At 45.2% G+C, this 16,863-nt stretch overlaps 2 protein-coding genes across 2 annotated transcripts in view; both read left to right on the forward strand.

Annotated features, from left to right (window-relative positions):
- Positions 1 to 2,827: 2,827 nt before the first annotated feature.
- Positions 2,828 to 4,459, forward strand: LOC310784053 (E3 ubiquitin-protein ligase TRIM21-like; the record flags this gene model as incomplete). The annotated part of the gene is made up of 1 exon (XM_083645023.1): positions 2,828 to 4,459. The coding sequence occupies one exon, from the start codon at positions 2,828 to 2,830 to the stop codon at positions 4,457 to 4,459; it is 1,632 nt and encodes a 543-aa protein (XP_083501149.1).
- Positions 4,460 to 10,203: 5,744 nt separating this feature from the next.
- serinc5 (serine incorporator 5) overlaps positions 10,204 to 16,863 on the forward strand; it is a 32,530-nt gene continuing 25,870 nt past the window's right edge. Inside the window, exon 1 of the mRNA XM_083645032.1 lies at positions 10,204 to 10,353. Coding sequence (XP_083501158.1) covers positions 10,327 to 10,353 — 27 coding nt within the window. The 5' untranslated portion in view covers positions 10,204 to 10,326. The remainder of the gene's footprint in view (positions 10,354 to 16,863) is intronic.

Below are 16,863 nucleotides of genomic sequence, written 5' to 3' on the forward strand. Positions count from 1 at the left end.
AAAAAAAAAAAAAATCCCTTGGGGTAGAGTATTGACAAAATAAAATATGACAGTATTTAGACCAAAATCCTCAATATTGATATTTTCGGGGAATAAGTATTTGTGCTTTCATAAGATATTTACACAAAATTAGTTGACCATGTGTAATCATCAGTATAGTATATGGATATGGAACAGGTAAAGCCAATCATTGTCAATTTTATTCGGACAGAACAGCTAATAAGTTAAGAACATTTTAGCACTTTACTGCAACACACCGCCTATAAGACCAGGAAGAAGTGGCATTTAAGTTGAGCTATTTCACAATATCACTTTAAATTCCAGACGATATCCAGTGTCATATGGTATTGATATATACAATGTATCACCGAGCCCTACTTTAGGCTACTAGTTAGAGTTGATGTTAAGAAGTAATCACAGATGTAAACTAGAGACCTTCTTGGGAAGGGATGACACCAGCCGTGGCGCCCACAACTTTAAACAATGGGGGCCAGGGACGTAAATTGTGGGGGCAATAATGGCCCCTTCCCTGCTTCCTACCCATGGGCAGAGTTAATGGGGGGCCTGGCCCCCCCAGTCGTAAAAAAGAAAAGCTCACCATTGTAAATCTCCATCTCACTGTATGGCTGAATATGATCATACAATGTATATCCACTTTGACAAGAATCACAGGTACCTCTTTGCTAAAGCTATGACAGGGGGGCCTCTGACAGGGCCTTGCTGCAGCCGCCCCCTCCCTCTGGAATGCCCTCCCCAGTCACATCTGACAGGCCAAAACTCATTGTCTTTCATACTCATTATGTCATCTTTCCAAAAAAGCCCTTTTCATTGTTGCTTTTGACCTATAATATTTCTCTCTCTCTCCCCCTCTCATCTATTTTAATATTTTCTCTCTTTATTCAAGTTGTTTTATCCTGTATTTGTAAAGTGTCTTTGAGCACGGTCAAAAGCAACAGTGAACAGTGAAGCACTATATGATATAACCTAACCCTATTACATTACTAATGGTAAGAATAAAAACGAATCACCAAATTGATTTGACCTTTGACCCCCCCCCCCCCCCCCAAAAGAAAGGGGGCGGAGCAACAGGAAACGGAGGGAGGAGGAAGCATTTCGTCACATTCCGGAATTTGAAAGAGAAAGTAACTCGCGACAACATTGCTCCTTGCTGCAGTCGAGTAAAGTGTCTATAGACTGTTTCTCTCAAAAGAAAATAAAACTAGCGGTAAGTAACAGCAGATCATATTTACTGTCTGTGTTTAAACAGAGAGCAAGAAAGAACACAAACTGGAACCGTGTAGGCCGATCCAGATAATGGAATTGAATGCAGTCTGTATCGTTAAACTGACAAGATTTCACTGAAGTGTAGTCTACGATTTTCGCTTTTAGCAGAAAAAAGAAGTCCAAAAAGAGACTCCACTTGCTTTCAGGAGAAAAAGAGGAGAGCTAGGAGTGCCCAATAATATCAAAGCCTTTATCAGCATGGCTAAACCAACATTAACAGCCAACATGAGCAGCATGGTCTTCAACAGGCCATCAGCTGACAGGTGAGGCCTCAAGGCCATATTGACGAGTTTAATGTGTTCTGTTAAGCCTGACCCAGAGATCAGCAGGAATGAGTAAGGGAATGCCTCTGCAACACATGGAGCCTCTGAAACTGGTCAAAATGGAGATAAGGAGGATAATATGAAATGATTTCTCCCTGAAAATGTTGACGTGTCAGCAAGCAACCATTTTCATCTTTCATCTGTGCCTGGGGATACTCAATTGACAATCTAATGTTCTAATTTTTAGAATTTAATTGTTTATGAAAGTCCAATAGTTGATTTTCCACTGAATATGATATCAAGAAATATCATTAGTAAGACAGTGATAAAAAAAAGATTATTAAGACAATTTAAAACAGAAAAACAGTCACTTATAGTTAGGAGATAAACTTGATCCCACAAGAACACCAGTATTTTGTTATTAAATTTGGTCCCTAAAGATAATTATATGATTGTGAATGATCCAGTCAGTTAAAGACAGTACAGCAACAACCCGAGCAGGACATGTCACAAAGCAGACATGACCTTATGATAGAGATATTAGCATATAGGCTACCAAGAAATGTGAATGGAGATTACTGAAGCCAGAGATTTTATTCAAGACATCGTCCTCAATATAGGAGGAGAGTTTCATTATGGTATAATGAAGTCAATATATTGAGATGCACTTTTGGTGAATGAGCCATTGTCAGATAAAATAGTGTGGGTTGTTGCCTACATTTGGAGCGTTATTTAGCCCCGTTCCCGACAAGCTAGCAAGAAATGGTTGGTACCAATGGATACGTTAGGTCTTCTAGTTCCATCTGATATCAGAATCGTCACTCTAGCTACAGCTGAGCCCGCTACAGGCCTGAAAAAGTTAATGTCCGCCATGGACACCAGGACTTTTTTTCATGACATGCACACATCCGTGACCCACTCAAAACGGCTGGTCACGACCCACAAGTTGTGAAACACGGTCCTAGGCTGTTTCTGTATATTTAGAAAGTGAGTAGAAAGCAGCAATAATCGGCTGTTGAACTTGTAAGAAGCTAAGTTCATTGTCATTAATCCAACAGTGTCTCTATAGACATGCCAATGAAAGTTTTTTTAATTATTGGACACGCCTTAGCCCTCCTCCTCGTTGACACTTTAAAAGTGCATAAAACATGAGTGTAGTCCCTTTTTTTGCCCTTTTTTAAAATCCAACTTCAGTTTCCCTTTTGAAGGTATTGTCATTCAAGAATTGTGTAATAAATGTTGTTATTTCACACTTTCCCATCAGGTCTAAGGGTCTAGATATGTCTGCTGCCAGCAGTTTCCTGTCTGAAGAGCAGTTTCTGTGCTCCATCTGTCTGAATGTGTTCACTGATCCAGTCACCATACCATGTGGACACAACTTCTGCAAGAACTGTATCACACAGCACTGGGATGTCAGTGTCCAGTGCCAGTGTCCCATGTGTCAAGAGGTTTTCGACAGAAGACCTCTGCTGCGCATCAATACTTTCATATCTGAGATGGCTGCTCAGTTCAGAAAGTCAGCTCAGATGAACGCCAGCAGCTGCCCAGACCAACAAAGTGCCAAACCAGGAGAAGTTTCCTGTGATGTCTGCACAGGGACCAAACGGAAGGCCATGAATTCCTGCCTGGTGTGTCTGGCCTCCTACTGTGAGACTCACCTGGAGCCTCATCAGAGAGTGAGGGGCCTGAAACGACACAAGCTGATGGATCCTGTGGAGAACCTGGAAGGCAGGATGTGTAAGAAGCATGACAGACCGCTGGAGCTGTTCTGCAAGACTGACCAGATGTGTGTATGTCAGTTCTGCACTGAGACAGACCACAAGTCACATCGCTTTGTTCCTCTGAAAGAAGAATATGAAGGAAGGAAGGCTGAGCTGGGGAAGACGGAGGCTGAAATTCAGCAGAAGATCCAGGAGAGACGACTGAAGATTCATGAGATCAAACACTCAGTGGAGCTCAGTAAGGAAGATGCAGACAGAGAGATAGCAGACAGTGTGGAGGTATTCACTGCTCTGAGGCAGTCCATGGAGAGAGGCCAGGCTGAGCTCATTCAGATGATTGAAGAGAAGCAGAAAACAACAGAGAAGCAGGCTGAAGGCTTCATAAAAGAGCTGGAACAGGAGATCTCTGAGCTGATGAAGAGAACCACTGAGGTGGAGCAGCTCTCACACACTGAAGACCACATTCACTTCATCCAAAGCTTCCCATCCCTGAACACTCCTCCACACACCAAGGACTGGATAGAGGTCGATATCCACTCATCATATGAGGGAACTGTGAGGAGAGCTGTGGCTCAGCTGGAGGAGACACTCAGTAAAGAGATGGAGAAGTTGCGTGATCATGTTGAGCTGAAGAGGATCCAGCAGTTTGCAGTGGATGTGACTCTGGATCCTGATACAGCACAAGCCAGGCTCGTCCTGTCTGATGATGGGAAACAAGTACATGATGGTGGTGTAATGAAGAAACTCCCAGACAACCCAAAGAGATTTTCTTATTGTGCCAGTGTCTTAGGAAAGCAGAGCTTCTCTTCAGGGAAGTTTTACTACGAGGTCCAGGTTAAAGGGACGACTGACTGGGATGTAGGAGTGGCCAGAGGGTCGATCAACAGGAAGGGAAACATCACACTGAGTCCTGAGGATGGCTACTGGACTATATGGTTGAGGAATGGAAATGAGTACGAAGCTCTTGCTGGCCTCCTCTCTCTGAAGACGAAGCCTCAGAAGGTGGGGGTGTTTGTGGATTATGAGGATGGTCTGATCTCCTTTTATGACGTAGATGCTGCAGCTCCTATCTACTCCTTTACTGGCTGTACCTTCAATGAGAAACTCTACCCATACTTCAGTCCTTATCTTAATGATGATGGTGAAAACTCCACTCCTCTGATCATCTCTCCTGTCAATCACGCAGATTAAACTAATCATTCAGTTTCCTCAGGATTCATTGTCAGTTAAGACAATTTACAGATATGTTGTTGTTTTTTCAGGTAACTAATAGCCATTAATGTTGAATTTTATTTTATAGAACAACAACAAAAACACTTCTCAGACTTGTCTAGCACATTAAGATTAATTTGTTCTTTCAATAGGGAAGAGAAGCCCAGCAACTACTGGATGTAACTTGTCTCTTTACCTTTCTTTTTCTTGGCAAAATGTGTGGGGTTATGGCTCATGTTCATGTGACTTAGTGATTTAGTTGTATTATTGGGGGGGGGCTTGGTTAAAGTTAAGAAAGACGTTGATGTAAGTTGCATCTTTTGTGGGGACCCTAGAGAAACGCTGGTTCATTTATTCTGGTTTTGCCCGCACACTAAACAACTATGGATTATATTGTCACGATTTATTGCTGATCACATTTATCCTAACTTCTTTACTTTGGAAAAATTTATTGTTTGGATTTGTTGAATATGGCAGGAATCTCTGCTCACAGTTTTACTCAGTTAATTTGCTTATTATTTTGACCAAATTTTACATTCACAGATCCAAATTCTTAAGCAAAAAGCCAAACTTTCCAGAGCTGACTGCCTATATCAAACAATACATTTCAACGATATCTGAATGTACAAATAAAAAAAGCTGTTAAAGCGTTCAACTACTTCAAGCTTTACAAGATATTCATTTAACTTGTTCCTCATCTTTTTTTGTTGTTGTTGTGTTGAAGTTGTATACATAATGTGTTGTGTATATATTGTCTTTGTATGTATAAACATACAATAATGAGTATTAATGTTCTGTAATTCTACTCATATTCTAATATTTCTTATATTTCCATTCTTATACTTATTAAACAATAATTAGAGAGAGACCATGATGATGCCAGCCTTAAAATGAGATATTCCTCTAAATCTGGCTTCAAACGGGCAAAATTTCAAATGTAAAACGGCAACAACAACAAATTGCGGGCCGACAAATGTCAGGAGATGTGTGTCTCCTGCAGAAGTGGCCCCCCCAGAGCTAAAAGTCAAACTCTGCCTATGTTCCTACCCCCCCGACTTCCGGCCCCCTTGCTTGGGCCACACCCATCTTCAAACTTGGCCTTCGGTGATCTCAACTACACACCTGTAAAGTTTTGTGACTGCATCTTGCACGGTTGTGACGCTATCACGTTTACAACATCTGTCCACGGACAGACAGATAGACAGACATGTAAACACCTGGCAAAGTAGTCAAAACCAGCTTCTGTGGTAGTTCCCGCTTCAATAGGTGTCTCCAGGACCACATTTTGCCATCATGACACACACACACAGATTCACAAGGTGAAAACAATAGCAGCCACACGCTGTTGCGGCTGGTAATAATTGATACAGCCATCCGACAGCTCTTTAGAACGCCTGTATCGTATCCGGGCAGAAGGAAGGGGCCACAGAGTTGAGGTCACGGCCTCCATGAGTTCACAATCAGACTGAGTGATTCGTGCCTATTTATAGATGACGACCACAATACAGCACTGACGGGGGACACAATGACTGTGTGTAGCAGTGGCGGATGACTGTGTGTGTGTTGGGGGACTGTGTCAGGTGACAGGTTTTGGTGAACAGCAGCACAGAGAAAGCTACAGTGGGAGCCTTATCAGCTCAGCTGATATAAAGCCATTGTTCAACACTGCATAGTAGCCCACATACTGTTACAGAGCACGAGCACGGGCTGTGTGGGACAAAGTGACACTTGCTCATACATCTGAATCAACTGGAGCCGCATGTGTGAAACACTGGCTGGATTAATAAGAACATGTGTGAATAATACCAAGGAGGTGCCCAGGGGCCCTCAGTATAAAGGGGCCCTCTTTTATTTCTTCTTTTTTGTCAGGCTCCACAGAACTATGACACAACTCTAAGACCAATCAGAATAAAATAGAAATAGTTTCCAAGAAGATTAAGTCTCGTGAGTGAGTGCCATTGGATGGCTGTGGGCAAGCTTCACTGGTTCATTTTTCCATAGACATTTTGTAAAATGCTTATAAAAAATAGATTTACTTGGTCAAACAAAGCGATTCAGTTATATTTAGAATCAGGAGAGACCATAACATTTTACTCTGACCATTGCCCCCTCCCCCCTTCTTGTGTCCGAGTGTAATGTTCAGGGGGGACTTGGGAGCTTCAGTACCCAGGGGCCCCTGGGGCTGCTAATCTGGGCCTGCTCACAGACGTCTTTGCAGCCAATCATGCATTCATGTCCCCTAGGACAAAGTCATTTTAGTTCCGTGGTAGATACAGTGCTGGAATTTAATTCCTACTCAAGTAGAAGTATTATTTTTGTGCTGTTCATTTACCTCAGTGGAATTACTTACTAGTGTAAAATGTACTTTAAAAGTAAAAAGCACCTAATTTAAAATGGAAAGTTGAATGTGTTGTGATTTTTTTTTTTTTTTTTTTTTATCATGATCATCATCATCATAGTTAAAATCCCCTAAGTGGGCGGTTGGTGTTAGTCACGATTTTGCGGACTGTGTCTGTTTGTTCGCATACAATAATTGATGATTTCCACCTGGCAACACTGTTGTTGTGCCATCTGGTTCGTCAGTCAGATGCTTTGATCTATAATGAATGGAGAATAATGTGTAATCTGAGAGTGTGACACACAAAGAGATAGAAACAGACTGTCATACTTCAATCATGAGAGACTTGTAATACAATTTTAACAATCTTTATTGAATCAGAATAGACAGTTTGAGTATGGCGTGTGACTCCATGATGTGACGCTCCTCTTGCTATGAGAGAGGGGGCGTCAGTGCTGTATGAGATAGAAAATCCTCCCTAAGGGGATTTGTTTCCAACAGGAGTCATGACATTGGTGGTGATCTGGGGAGGTGGTGGGATGAAGCTTTTTGCTCTGGAGATGCTGGATGAATGCGTGATGCTGACACGAGGTGAGTGATGACTGCACAAGTGTGATTTAAGCTGTGGTGATGGGGGCTTTATATAGTACCAGGAGAAGGGCATTTATGATGTAATTTATGATGTCATAACTGACGTCATTTGGGCAACTGACGTCACACTGCAAAGGTGATGTCATAGAGAAGGTGACGTCGGAGATGGTGACGTCATTTGGGCTGAGGGGTATGACAGCATGGGGTGCTCTATGCCTTATTTGGTCTTCCATGATTGAAATTCAGTCTTTACGGAAAAATAGAATTTTGAATCCCATTTAATTCCGAATAGATGCCATTGGGAGGGATGAATAGGGATGACTTTGAAGGCGTCTGAGATGTCGGCTTGAGAAAGCCAAGCACCTTTGCCTGCCAGTTTGATTAGACGAATGGCGTGGTCTATTTTTGCATAGTGGAGGGAATAAGGTTCGGGAGGAATGAGGCTGTTTATGCTTGGAGTGGGGCCGTGATGAGGGGCTGGCAGGTCTATAATCAGGCGCTTTTTGCCGGAATATTTGCGAGTAGCGACGCCTACTGGACTTGTTCGGAACACCGGGAAGGGGGGAGAATCGAAAGGGCCGATTATGAATCCTTTTGATAATTCCCTGCTAAGGAGTTGAGATACTACTTTGGGCTCTTTTTGAGCCGTTTGCAGATTTTTAGAGACGTGGGAAACTGTGGGGGGAGAAATTACTCCTATTATGAACCCCTGGGAGAGGCCGGTTAAGAGATGATCGGTAAATACGTGATCAGGGTGGCAGGCTAGTTCGAGAGCCAGGGCTGGGATGTCGATGGGGGTGGATGGAAGGGATTCTATGATATTTAGCCCAACTTTTCTTTTTTGGGGAACTGCCTTGGGGGGCGGATCCTGCGGGGGCAGACGGAGCGGGGGTGCGCTTCCCTGCAGGCGCTGCAGACGTGCAGAAAAATGCAATTAGGATAGGTGCAAACTCCCCCATTAAAATTATTGCAAATAGCCATGTTGTTATGCATAACTACCTTGCGCCCCTGGCGGTCTGATTGAGATGGCTGGAAGGTTCCCTGCTGGAGGAGGGGGGGTGGACCGGCCGAAAACGGGGTGTTGCTCCCGGAAGCCTGGAAGGCAGCCTTAGGGCATAGGGGAGCTGTGTGGCCTACTTCGCCGCAGGAAAAACAGGTGATCGCCTGATGACCGCCCGTGACCAGTACCAATAGCTCGGTATCCAATATGGACCAGTCTAGGCGGGTGTTGGATCGAGTTATGTACAGCGCTGCTTTTGTAGAGAACGCTTTGTGGTACTGGTAGAATATGCTTTTCCCGTACCTTAGGTGGAGGTCTCCCACCAGTGCCATGTACTCATCTAACTCGGTGCGACGGCTGGGATACACTGAGCATATAATGTCGCGGAGAACCCCGAACGCAACGAAGAATTCGGTTGGTGATAGCTCTCTGGCGAGACGGGGGTCGGAAGATTTCAGGATGGCCGATATATCTTGGCCGCCCATTATCTTCTTGCTGCACTCAGCAGACGGCAGGATAATACTGACTAGGTTAATATCTCTGCCTTGAAGGATCATGGACCGAAGCCTGGGCGATACGTTTGCTGAGAGTGGGATATAAGGCCTCCCGTATGCAGGGGAGGGGATAGCTGAGGCGAGGGTATTCATCGGGGGGATGTGCGCGGGGAGGGGAGGGAACTCGGCGCACACACCTGGATTTTGAAGCGGAGCTGGCTGGGCTGATATCACCGGAAGAGATGCCGGCTGAAAAGGGGGATACAAGCCTGGAACCTGGGGCGGTGCTGATTGGGCTGCTGCTGTGGGGAGCGTGGGGCTCCCGAGCGTCCTCAGCCGGGCATCGATGACGATGAGGGACCCGACCAGTGATGAAATCGTTGCGATCAGGGGATCTTGGAGGCCTGGAGGGGCTGGAAGCCTCGTAGCGTCCGCCGAGGAGACGGCGGTTTTGATGCGTTTCGCTGGGCCTTTCTTGGAGGTGGACTTCTTGGCTCTTTTGCCGCGGCCACGGCCTCCGGAGTGCTGCGCGGACTGAGATCCGGGCGAGACGACTTGGACCTCCGCGGCGATGGATCTCCTTTTGCGGCTGCGGCCCCTGGTGAGAGGAGCGTCCCTTGTGACGCCCGAAGATGAAGCCTGGGGATTGGAGATTTGCCCAGGGCTGGTCGGGGCATTGATCGTGTTCTGGAGGAAGGCGTCCACGGCGGAGTTGACCCTCTGCTGCTTGTTTTCAGACTCAGACATGATGATGGACTGAATGAAGCTTTTTGCTCTGGAGATGCTGGATGAATGCGTGATGCTGACACGAGGTGAGTGATGACTGCACAAGTGTGATTTAAGCTGTGGTGATGGGGGCTTTATATAGTACCAGGAGAAGGGCATTTATGATGTCATTTATGATGTCATTCATGATGTCATTTATGATGTCATAACTGACGTCATTTGGGCAACTGACGTCACACTGCAAAGGTGATGTCATAGAGAAGGTGACGTCGGAGATGGTGACGTCATTTGGGCTGAGGGGTATGACAGCATGGGGTGCTCTATCTATGCCTTATTTGGTCTTCCATGATTGAAATTCAGTCTAAGACTACACTATTTTTTGGGGGGTCGGCTAGATACACAGATATATACAGATAGTATTATTAATATAGCTTTGTTGTTGTTGTTGTTGGCTTTCTGTCGGTGATATCCAGTGGGAGGAGAGACTGGGGAGGGGAGGAGGAGGAGGAGGAGGGGGGAGTGGAAAGACAGCGGTGGCCGACACACAGGGAGGGAGGACGGATCAGTTTGAGGAGAGGCGCCTCTGTCCCTGGCTGCTGTGTGGAGATTTCATGTGGAAGAAGAAAGCGACGAGGAAAAGCACGCTCATCTTCCTCTGAAACGGATTTTTTTCGTCCTCGTCCGTGAAGACCACAAAATGTGTACTCCGTGTTGCATCTCGCAGGTGAGGGGAAACACATCCTAAACTGACGTGGTTACAAATACTATTGTTTTGTTGAACGGTCGACGATTACCAACGCACAGATACATTTGTATCCATATTATCACCATGCTAGGTCGAGTCTCTCGACTGTTGTTTCAATCTTTGTTGTACCCGCTGCTACGATGTGTCCATAAACAGTAGCAATACGACTCCGTGCGTGTTTTGTCGCTAACCTGGCGATTCCCAGGCCCCCTGTCAGCTATTTTAATTCATTATGAAAGACGTTAATTCATTTGTCGAGTCGAACTTCACTCTGGCGGTTGGGAGGCTGAGAGCCAGGGCATGAGGCCAGCAGCCCAGCAGCTAGTCTCATACCTGCCATCAAAAGTAACATCGTGATCTGTGCGACTGGAAACGTTAGCTAGCTGCCATTATATTGTCACAGATGTTTGGAAATAGAGAGTGAAACAATAACTTAGGTTGCCACTGCCGGTGTTACGCGCAAATCCACCCCCCTGTACATGCGTGCCCCCCCGGTGCTTAGAAACGCGTCCAGGCTTGTCCAGAGAAGACCTTGGGTTGGGTTGGTCAGTAGCCTATAACGTCAGTGTTACCCAGCTGAGGGAGCGACACAGAGGAATCTCACAGATTTCTTTGTGGTTTCACTTTTTCTTTTCTTTTCAGACACCGCTTCAAAAACTGAGCCCAGGCCGATTCCTAGCTTACCCTCTAACCCCCCGGCGAGCTGTAATAATCCTATAATAATAAGGAACCTGCATGAGATACTGTAGGCCTACAATTCACAGATAATATCTATGACTCAAGTAAGTTCATCATGGCTAGACAGTCTAGCCAAGATAGTAGCCTACATCACTGTATCATTTTCATTATCACTGTAAATCAGGACTACAATTTAGCTAGTGCTTACAGTGATAAGGGAGAAGAAAGAAGAGTATGGTAATGTTACTAACTTCATAAACTCAGCACAGTCTACCATAAGGCACTATAAATCTCATGGGAATTATAGTATTTTTTTGTGTTCGGGATAGGACCCATTACATTTTGTTCCTTCATTGTACTGTAGGAGGAGGACGCCGAAACATTTTGAAGATATACAATTACTTGTAGAAGGCAGACTACAAATGGACCACGCCATTTGTAGTTGGAGAGGGTTTTCTTTAGAGACCGATGCTTTTTATTTTTTCACCCACCAGGGTCACCACCGACCACTGAGCTGGTCTGGTCAGGAATTTAATTAGAAGGACACATCCCTCATCCAGTAAGGCACCCTATTAATTTAAATTAGAGGGGACGGCTGAGGAAAGGGGACGGATTAAGAGAAAATGAAGGCCAAACAGTTTAAATCAACAGCAGCTAGCCATGTGCTAATCCCTGCCACAGACCCCCCATTTAGCCTCATCTGCATGTGTATGTGTGTGAAGGTCTATTTAATTTTTGTGTGTGCATCCATGTGGGTGTGTGCCCCTCTTGTGTTGAAGAGTGGCCCTGTGTGGTAGACGTGTGGTCTGTTCATTTCCTCTTTGGCTCGGAAGTGGAAGTTGGGGGGTGGGTGGGTTGTGGGTGTTGTTTGGGTTAAATTTGGAGAGAGAGAAGCAGGCGCGGTGTGTGAGCCACTGACTCGTGATTTCTCTGTGGGATCAGGCACGCGGGCCATGTCGGGATAGGGCAGGGGGTCGGCTTTAGCCCGCTGTTGAGTTTTGTCCAAGGCACTGCGGTGTTGGCTGTGAGTGTGGGACAGGACAGAAACCATGTGGGTGTGTCAGTGTGCAGTCCGGCTAACATGGCAGAGGCAGCGCTGGCAGGGTAAAGCATTCACGACCGGAGGACCAAGCGGTTATACACAAGCGATGCACCTCGATGAAGTGTCCTTGAGCAAGACACACTGGGACGGACAAATCCCGTCCCAGTGTGTCTTGCTGAAGGACACTGAGCTCTGTTTCGTGCTGTTCTGTGCCTGTGCTCTGGCCTCCATTTAAAGAGAAAGTTGGCCTACTGTTACATTATTATCATTAGGCTGAGAAGAACAGGGCAAGGGTTGAGGTTGGCTGGAGTGCATCTGTGAAGAAGAGAGAGAAGAATCTGGCATGCAAGCTGCTTTTGCACACTGTTCACCTGCAGCCCAGCAACACAAACACACACGCACGCACGCACGCACACACACACACACACACACACACACACACACACACACACACACACACACACACACACACACACACACACACACACACAGAGCTGTTAGCATAATGGATGTTTGGCTGCTAACGGCCCAGGTCAGGCTGCATACTGGAGGTGCTATCTCCCAGTGGAACAGATGGTCCTGAAACAGGTGCTGGAGAGCTGTGGAGTCACGTACTGGCCTGCCTCCACTGCCTGGCTCTCTGTACATTTTAGGATTGATTTGAAGATTTTATTGTTTGCCTACAAATTACAACCACACGTCCCATTGAGGTCACTCAGGTCTGCTGACCATGGGTGCTTCTGGTTGTCCCAAGGTCAAGGCTCAAGCACAGGGAAGGTCGCACCTTTGCAGTTATACCCCAAAACTCTGGAACGAGTTGCCTCTGCATGTTAGGCTAGCGGCTAGTCGCTAGCCCCCTACACTGCCTGTTTTTAAATCCTGTCTAAATCTTTATTCCTTGTATTTTTAACTCAGTATGAGAGTTGCATTTCTTTTTCTTATGGTCTTATTGGTTTTCTTATGTTATTGTCCTTTTGTCTTTTACACTGGTCTTTGTGTTTTTATTGTGTTGTTTTACAGTTTTTGCCATTTTGATTGTACAGCATTTTAGTCAACTGTTTTTAAATGTGCTTTATAAATAAATTAGGATTGGATTGGATGGGATAGCCTGGGTGAATGTAGGCCAGCACTATCCTTTCTAAACCCAACAGATCTCTGAGTGGTGTATGGGTCACTTAACTTGTACAGTAAGAATTCTAAAGTGTCCTATCATATGAGACATGTCTGCTATTTTCCAGCGTCCCCTCAGGAATGTTGCTGTGGTCAGCAGCAGCAGGAGTTTGTTTTCCCACGGGGACATGTCTGTCACATCCCTCTCCTCCTCTCCCATGGAACGGACACATGGGAGTCGAGATCCTTTGTCTCCTTCCTGTCCTGTGGTTTTCTGATTCAGGCTGGAGGTTTCTGATGTAACTGTGTGAAATGCCAGCTGAGCTTACATGATGCATGATGCCATGTGAATCCGCTGACAGACAGTTGGCGCAGACATAACACTACATTGTGTAATTAGGCCTGACTGACACAACTAAACAACACACTCGGGAGGTGACACGGGCCTTTGGGTAAACCCACATGATGTCAGATTAGCCTGTACCTGCTGCTGATCTGACACAGCCTTGTGTTCTGACTCTCTCTTCCCGTTATTTTGCTCCATCTGTTTGTTGATCTTGATTTCCAGATTAGGTTATTTTTGTTCCACCAGACTCCTTTGTCTGCATCGTGTGACAGTCGAGGCTTGTTTCGTTTCTCCCCATCGTTTCTCTGCTCGTCATGTCTGGACCTCACTTTTTCTTCCTCTTTGTATTATCCTGTCCAAGTCGCTGGACTTGTTGGTTGTAGCTAGGGGCTGTATTTGCCTGGGGTGAAGCAGAGCGCTCGGAGTGTGTGTGGGAAACAGAGAAGTGATACATTGTTGCTGTGTGTATACAGCTGCCTAGCTATAGAGACAATAGTGGAGCTGTCAGTCGCAACGTAAAGGGAAATAGAGTAGGTCAAATCTGGACTGAGCCTGAGGGAACCTGTGTGTGTGTGTGTGTGTGTGTGTGTGTGTGTGTGTGTGTGTGTGTGTGTGTGTGTGTGTGTGTGTGTGTGTGTGTGTGTGTGTGTGTGTGTGTGTGTGTGTGTGTGTGTGTGTGTGTGTGTGTGTGTGTGTGTTTGATCCTGCCATGTGTCTCATATTCTTTGAGTTTCGTTTCACCTTTCCCTCTTCACTCTTTCCCTCTCTCTCTCTCTCTCTCTCTCTCTCTCTTCACTCAATCCTTCAAAAGCATGGTTGTAATTTGAGGTGAGAGGGTGTGTTCATCATATTCATTGTGCTCTTTATCTAATGCCCACCACTGTTATCTTCAGGCACTGGTCTACTAATTGTCCCAAGGACCAAATCTAAACATGGTGAAGCCGCGTTCTCCCACTATGCCTCTCATAACTGGAACAAACTCCCTGAACACATTAGATCTGCCCCTACTCTGCCTATTTTTAAATCCAAGCTAAAGACCTTTATGTTTACTCTTGCTTTTAACTGCTACTAAACTACTGCCTCTCTCGGCCTGTAATTTTAAAAAGACTTTTCCTGTACATTTCCAACAAATGGACTGTACATGTAATAATAATACTGAAGAGTGCCTTGTAACTTATTTAAAACAGAAATAATGTTTCATGTTTGTTAATTTGAGTATATATTTTAAATAAAACTGTCGGCTGTGTTTTTTATGTGCTTTTTATATGTGCATTGCTTTGCTGCTTGTTTTTTCGATTATTTTTTTGTAAAGCACCTTGAATTGCCTTTGTGTATGAAAGGTGCTATATAAATAAAATTTGACTTGACTTGACTTGTTAAGCTGCAGCTAAGCTTGAATATAACAGAGGTTTTGCTATGTATAGGTTACGCTCCCACCCATGCAGCCATATAGAAACCATAGTGCCCCACATTCTTTCAGTCAAGTAGTTTTCTTTTTTTACAGCGCTCATGTCAGTCACGAGTAATGTGTGACTGTTGTTGTTGTTTTTACACTCAGACTTACAGTACCTGTGTATTCATTTCCAGTTGGATGTGTGTCTTGGGGGGTGTTTCCCCCCCGCAACCAATAAGATTGAGTCACCATTTCCAATCTGCTGATTCAAGTTTTTTCTTTGTTCAAACCTCCTAGGAACTTGAAGAAAAACCCCTATCAGCCACAGCCAGTAGAAACAAATAGTCAGTGTAGCCTAAGCCTACTGCCAAATACTGCTATCCAAGGCTACATTCACACAGCCATCCTTAGTGCTTGAATCTAATCTTCTCCCCCCTAGTGACTCAGGTCAGTCTTTTTCATGACTGTGTGAACAGTACAAGTCACATTGAAAGTGACTTTTTTAAAGACGACCTGGGCTACTTTCAAATGTGGAAAAACATCAGATTCGAATATGTCGCGCTTGTCCGTCTGAAATCGTGAATCGTGATGTTTTGGAATGTGACTCCGGTGTGAACAGACATCTGGCCCATATCTGACTTAATGCTTCAATGTGACTTTTACGCCATTCCAGAGCGACATTTGTCACTATTCTGCGCTGGCGGGAGGAGGGAGGACCACGCGGGCAGATTGTGATTACAAACATGGAGGACAGCTGTGAGGGAGCTAATCAGTGGAGGGACAGTGAGGTTTTAGACCTTATGTATTAGCAAGAAGTAGCAGCTATTGCTCCACAAAATGCCATCATTAAAATGTTGGCTCTCTTTCTCCTCCTCCTCGCTATCATCTGCTCCTGTATTCGCTGGCTTCCACTGCACAATAACTTGTAAATTAAACCGTAAACAACAGATGAAACAACATCGTCAGCTACCCCCATGTTTACTGCTGTCTTCTTCCAGGTTTACGTAGAACAGCAGTGTGCTGCATGTGATGTTATAGTTGTTCTTCTGTGTATGCGGGTCACTTCAGGTCCGCGACCTGTTCACACTGGAGTCTGATATGGGCCACTTTGAAAAATTCTGTGTGAACAGCCACACAAAAAAATCTGATGTGAGCAACAAGTCAGATTCAAGCACTAATGGCTCATTTCCACCACATATAACAGCACAGTACAGCTCTACTCGACCTGTTCTTACTCGTCTCTACTTGATATAGACTCTGTTTCCATAGCAAGTTTATTCGCCTCCGCCCACACCTGGTCGTCATAGCGACCGCATATCTGCCCTCCGCCCATAGCCGAAGTAGGCTATAACATATAACGTTAAAATTAAATCCATACACAGAACTTTTAAACTGTTTATGAAATACTGGTGCCTCTAAATGACCTACAGTGTACATGGGCAAATGTGACAATCGGCCAGGAGAATGGATATCACTTTGTTGTTAGTCAAACTCACATGCATGCGCTACGGGGAGAAGGGAAGCCAGCCCACTACCCCGGCGGCAACTCACCAGGCAAGACCGCGGCTTCACTAAACCCCCGCCTCCGGCCTAGCGGAGCCGACGCTGCACACAACTACAAAGGGCTTCCCGAGGAGCTGACTTTTTCTCTCTCAAAACAATTGAAAATCACCATGCCATGTTAAAGCTGAGCAAGGAGAACGATTTTATTTCACCAGAGCCAAAGGCAGCAACACAAAAGACTGATGGAAATAACATTAACAGAAGAGAAGGTAAGCCCCGCTAAACTGGTATCCAGCATTGACAGTCAGTAGATACAGTAAACACGATTCTGCCTGACCAATCAGTCGTCTGCAGTGTTTTCACGTCACCGTATGGTACCGGGTTCACAGCGCTGGAACCTCAACAAAGCAGGGACCA

Source organism: Poromitra crassiceps (genome assembly GCF_964638095.1).
Source record: "Poromitra crassiceps genome assembly, chromosome: 10".
Lineage (NCBI taxonomy): Eukaryota > Metazoa > Chordata > Actinopteri > Beryciformes > Melamphaidae > Poromitra > Poromitra crassiceps.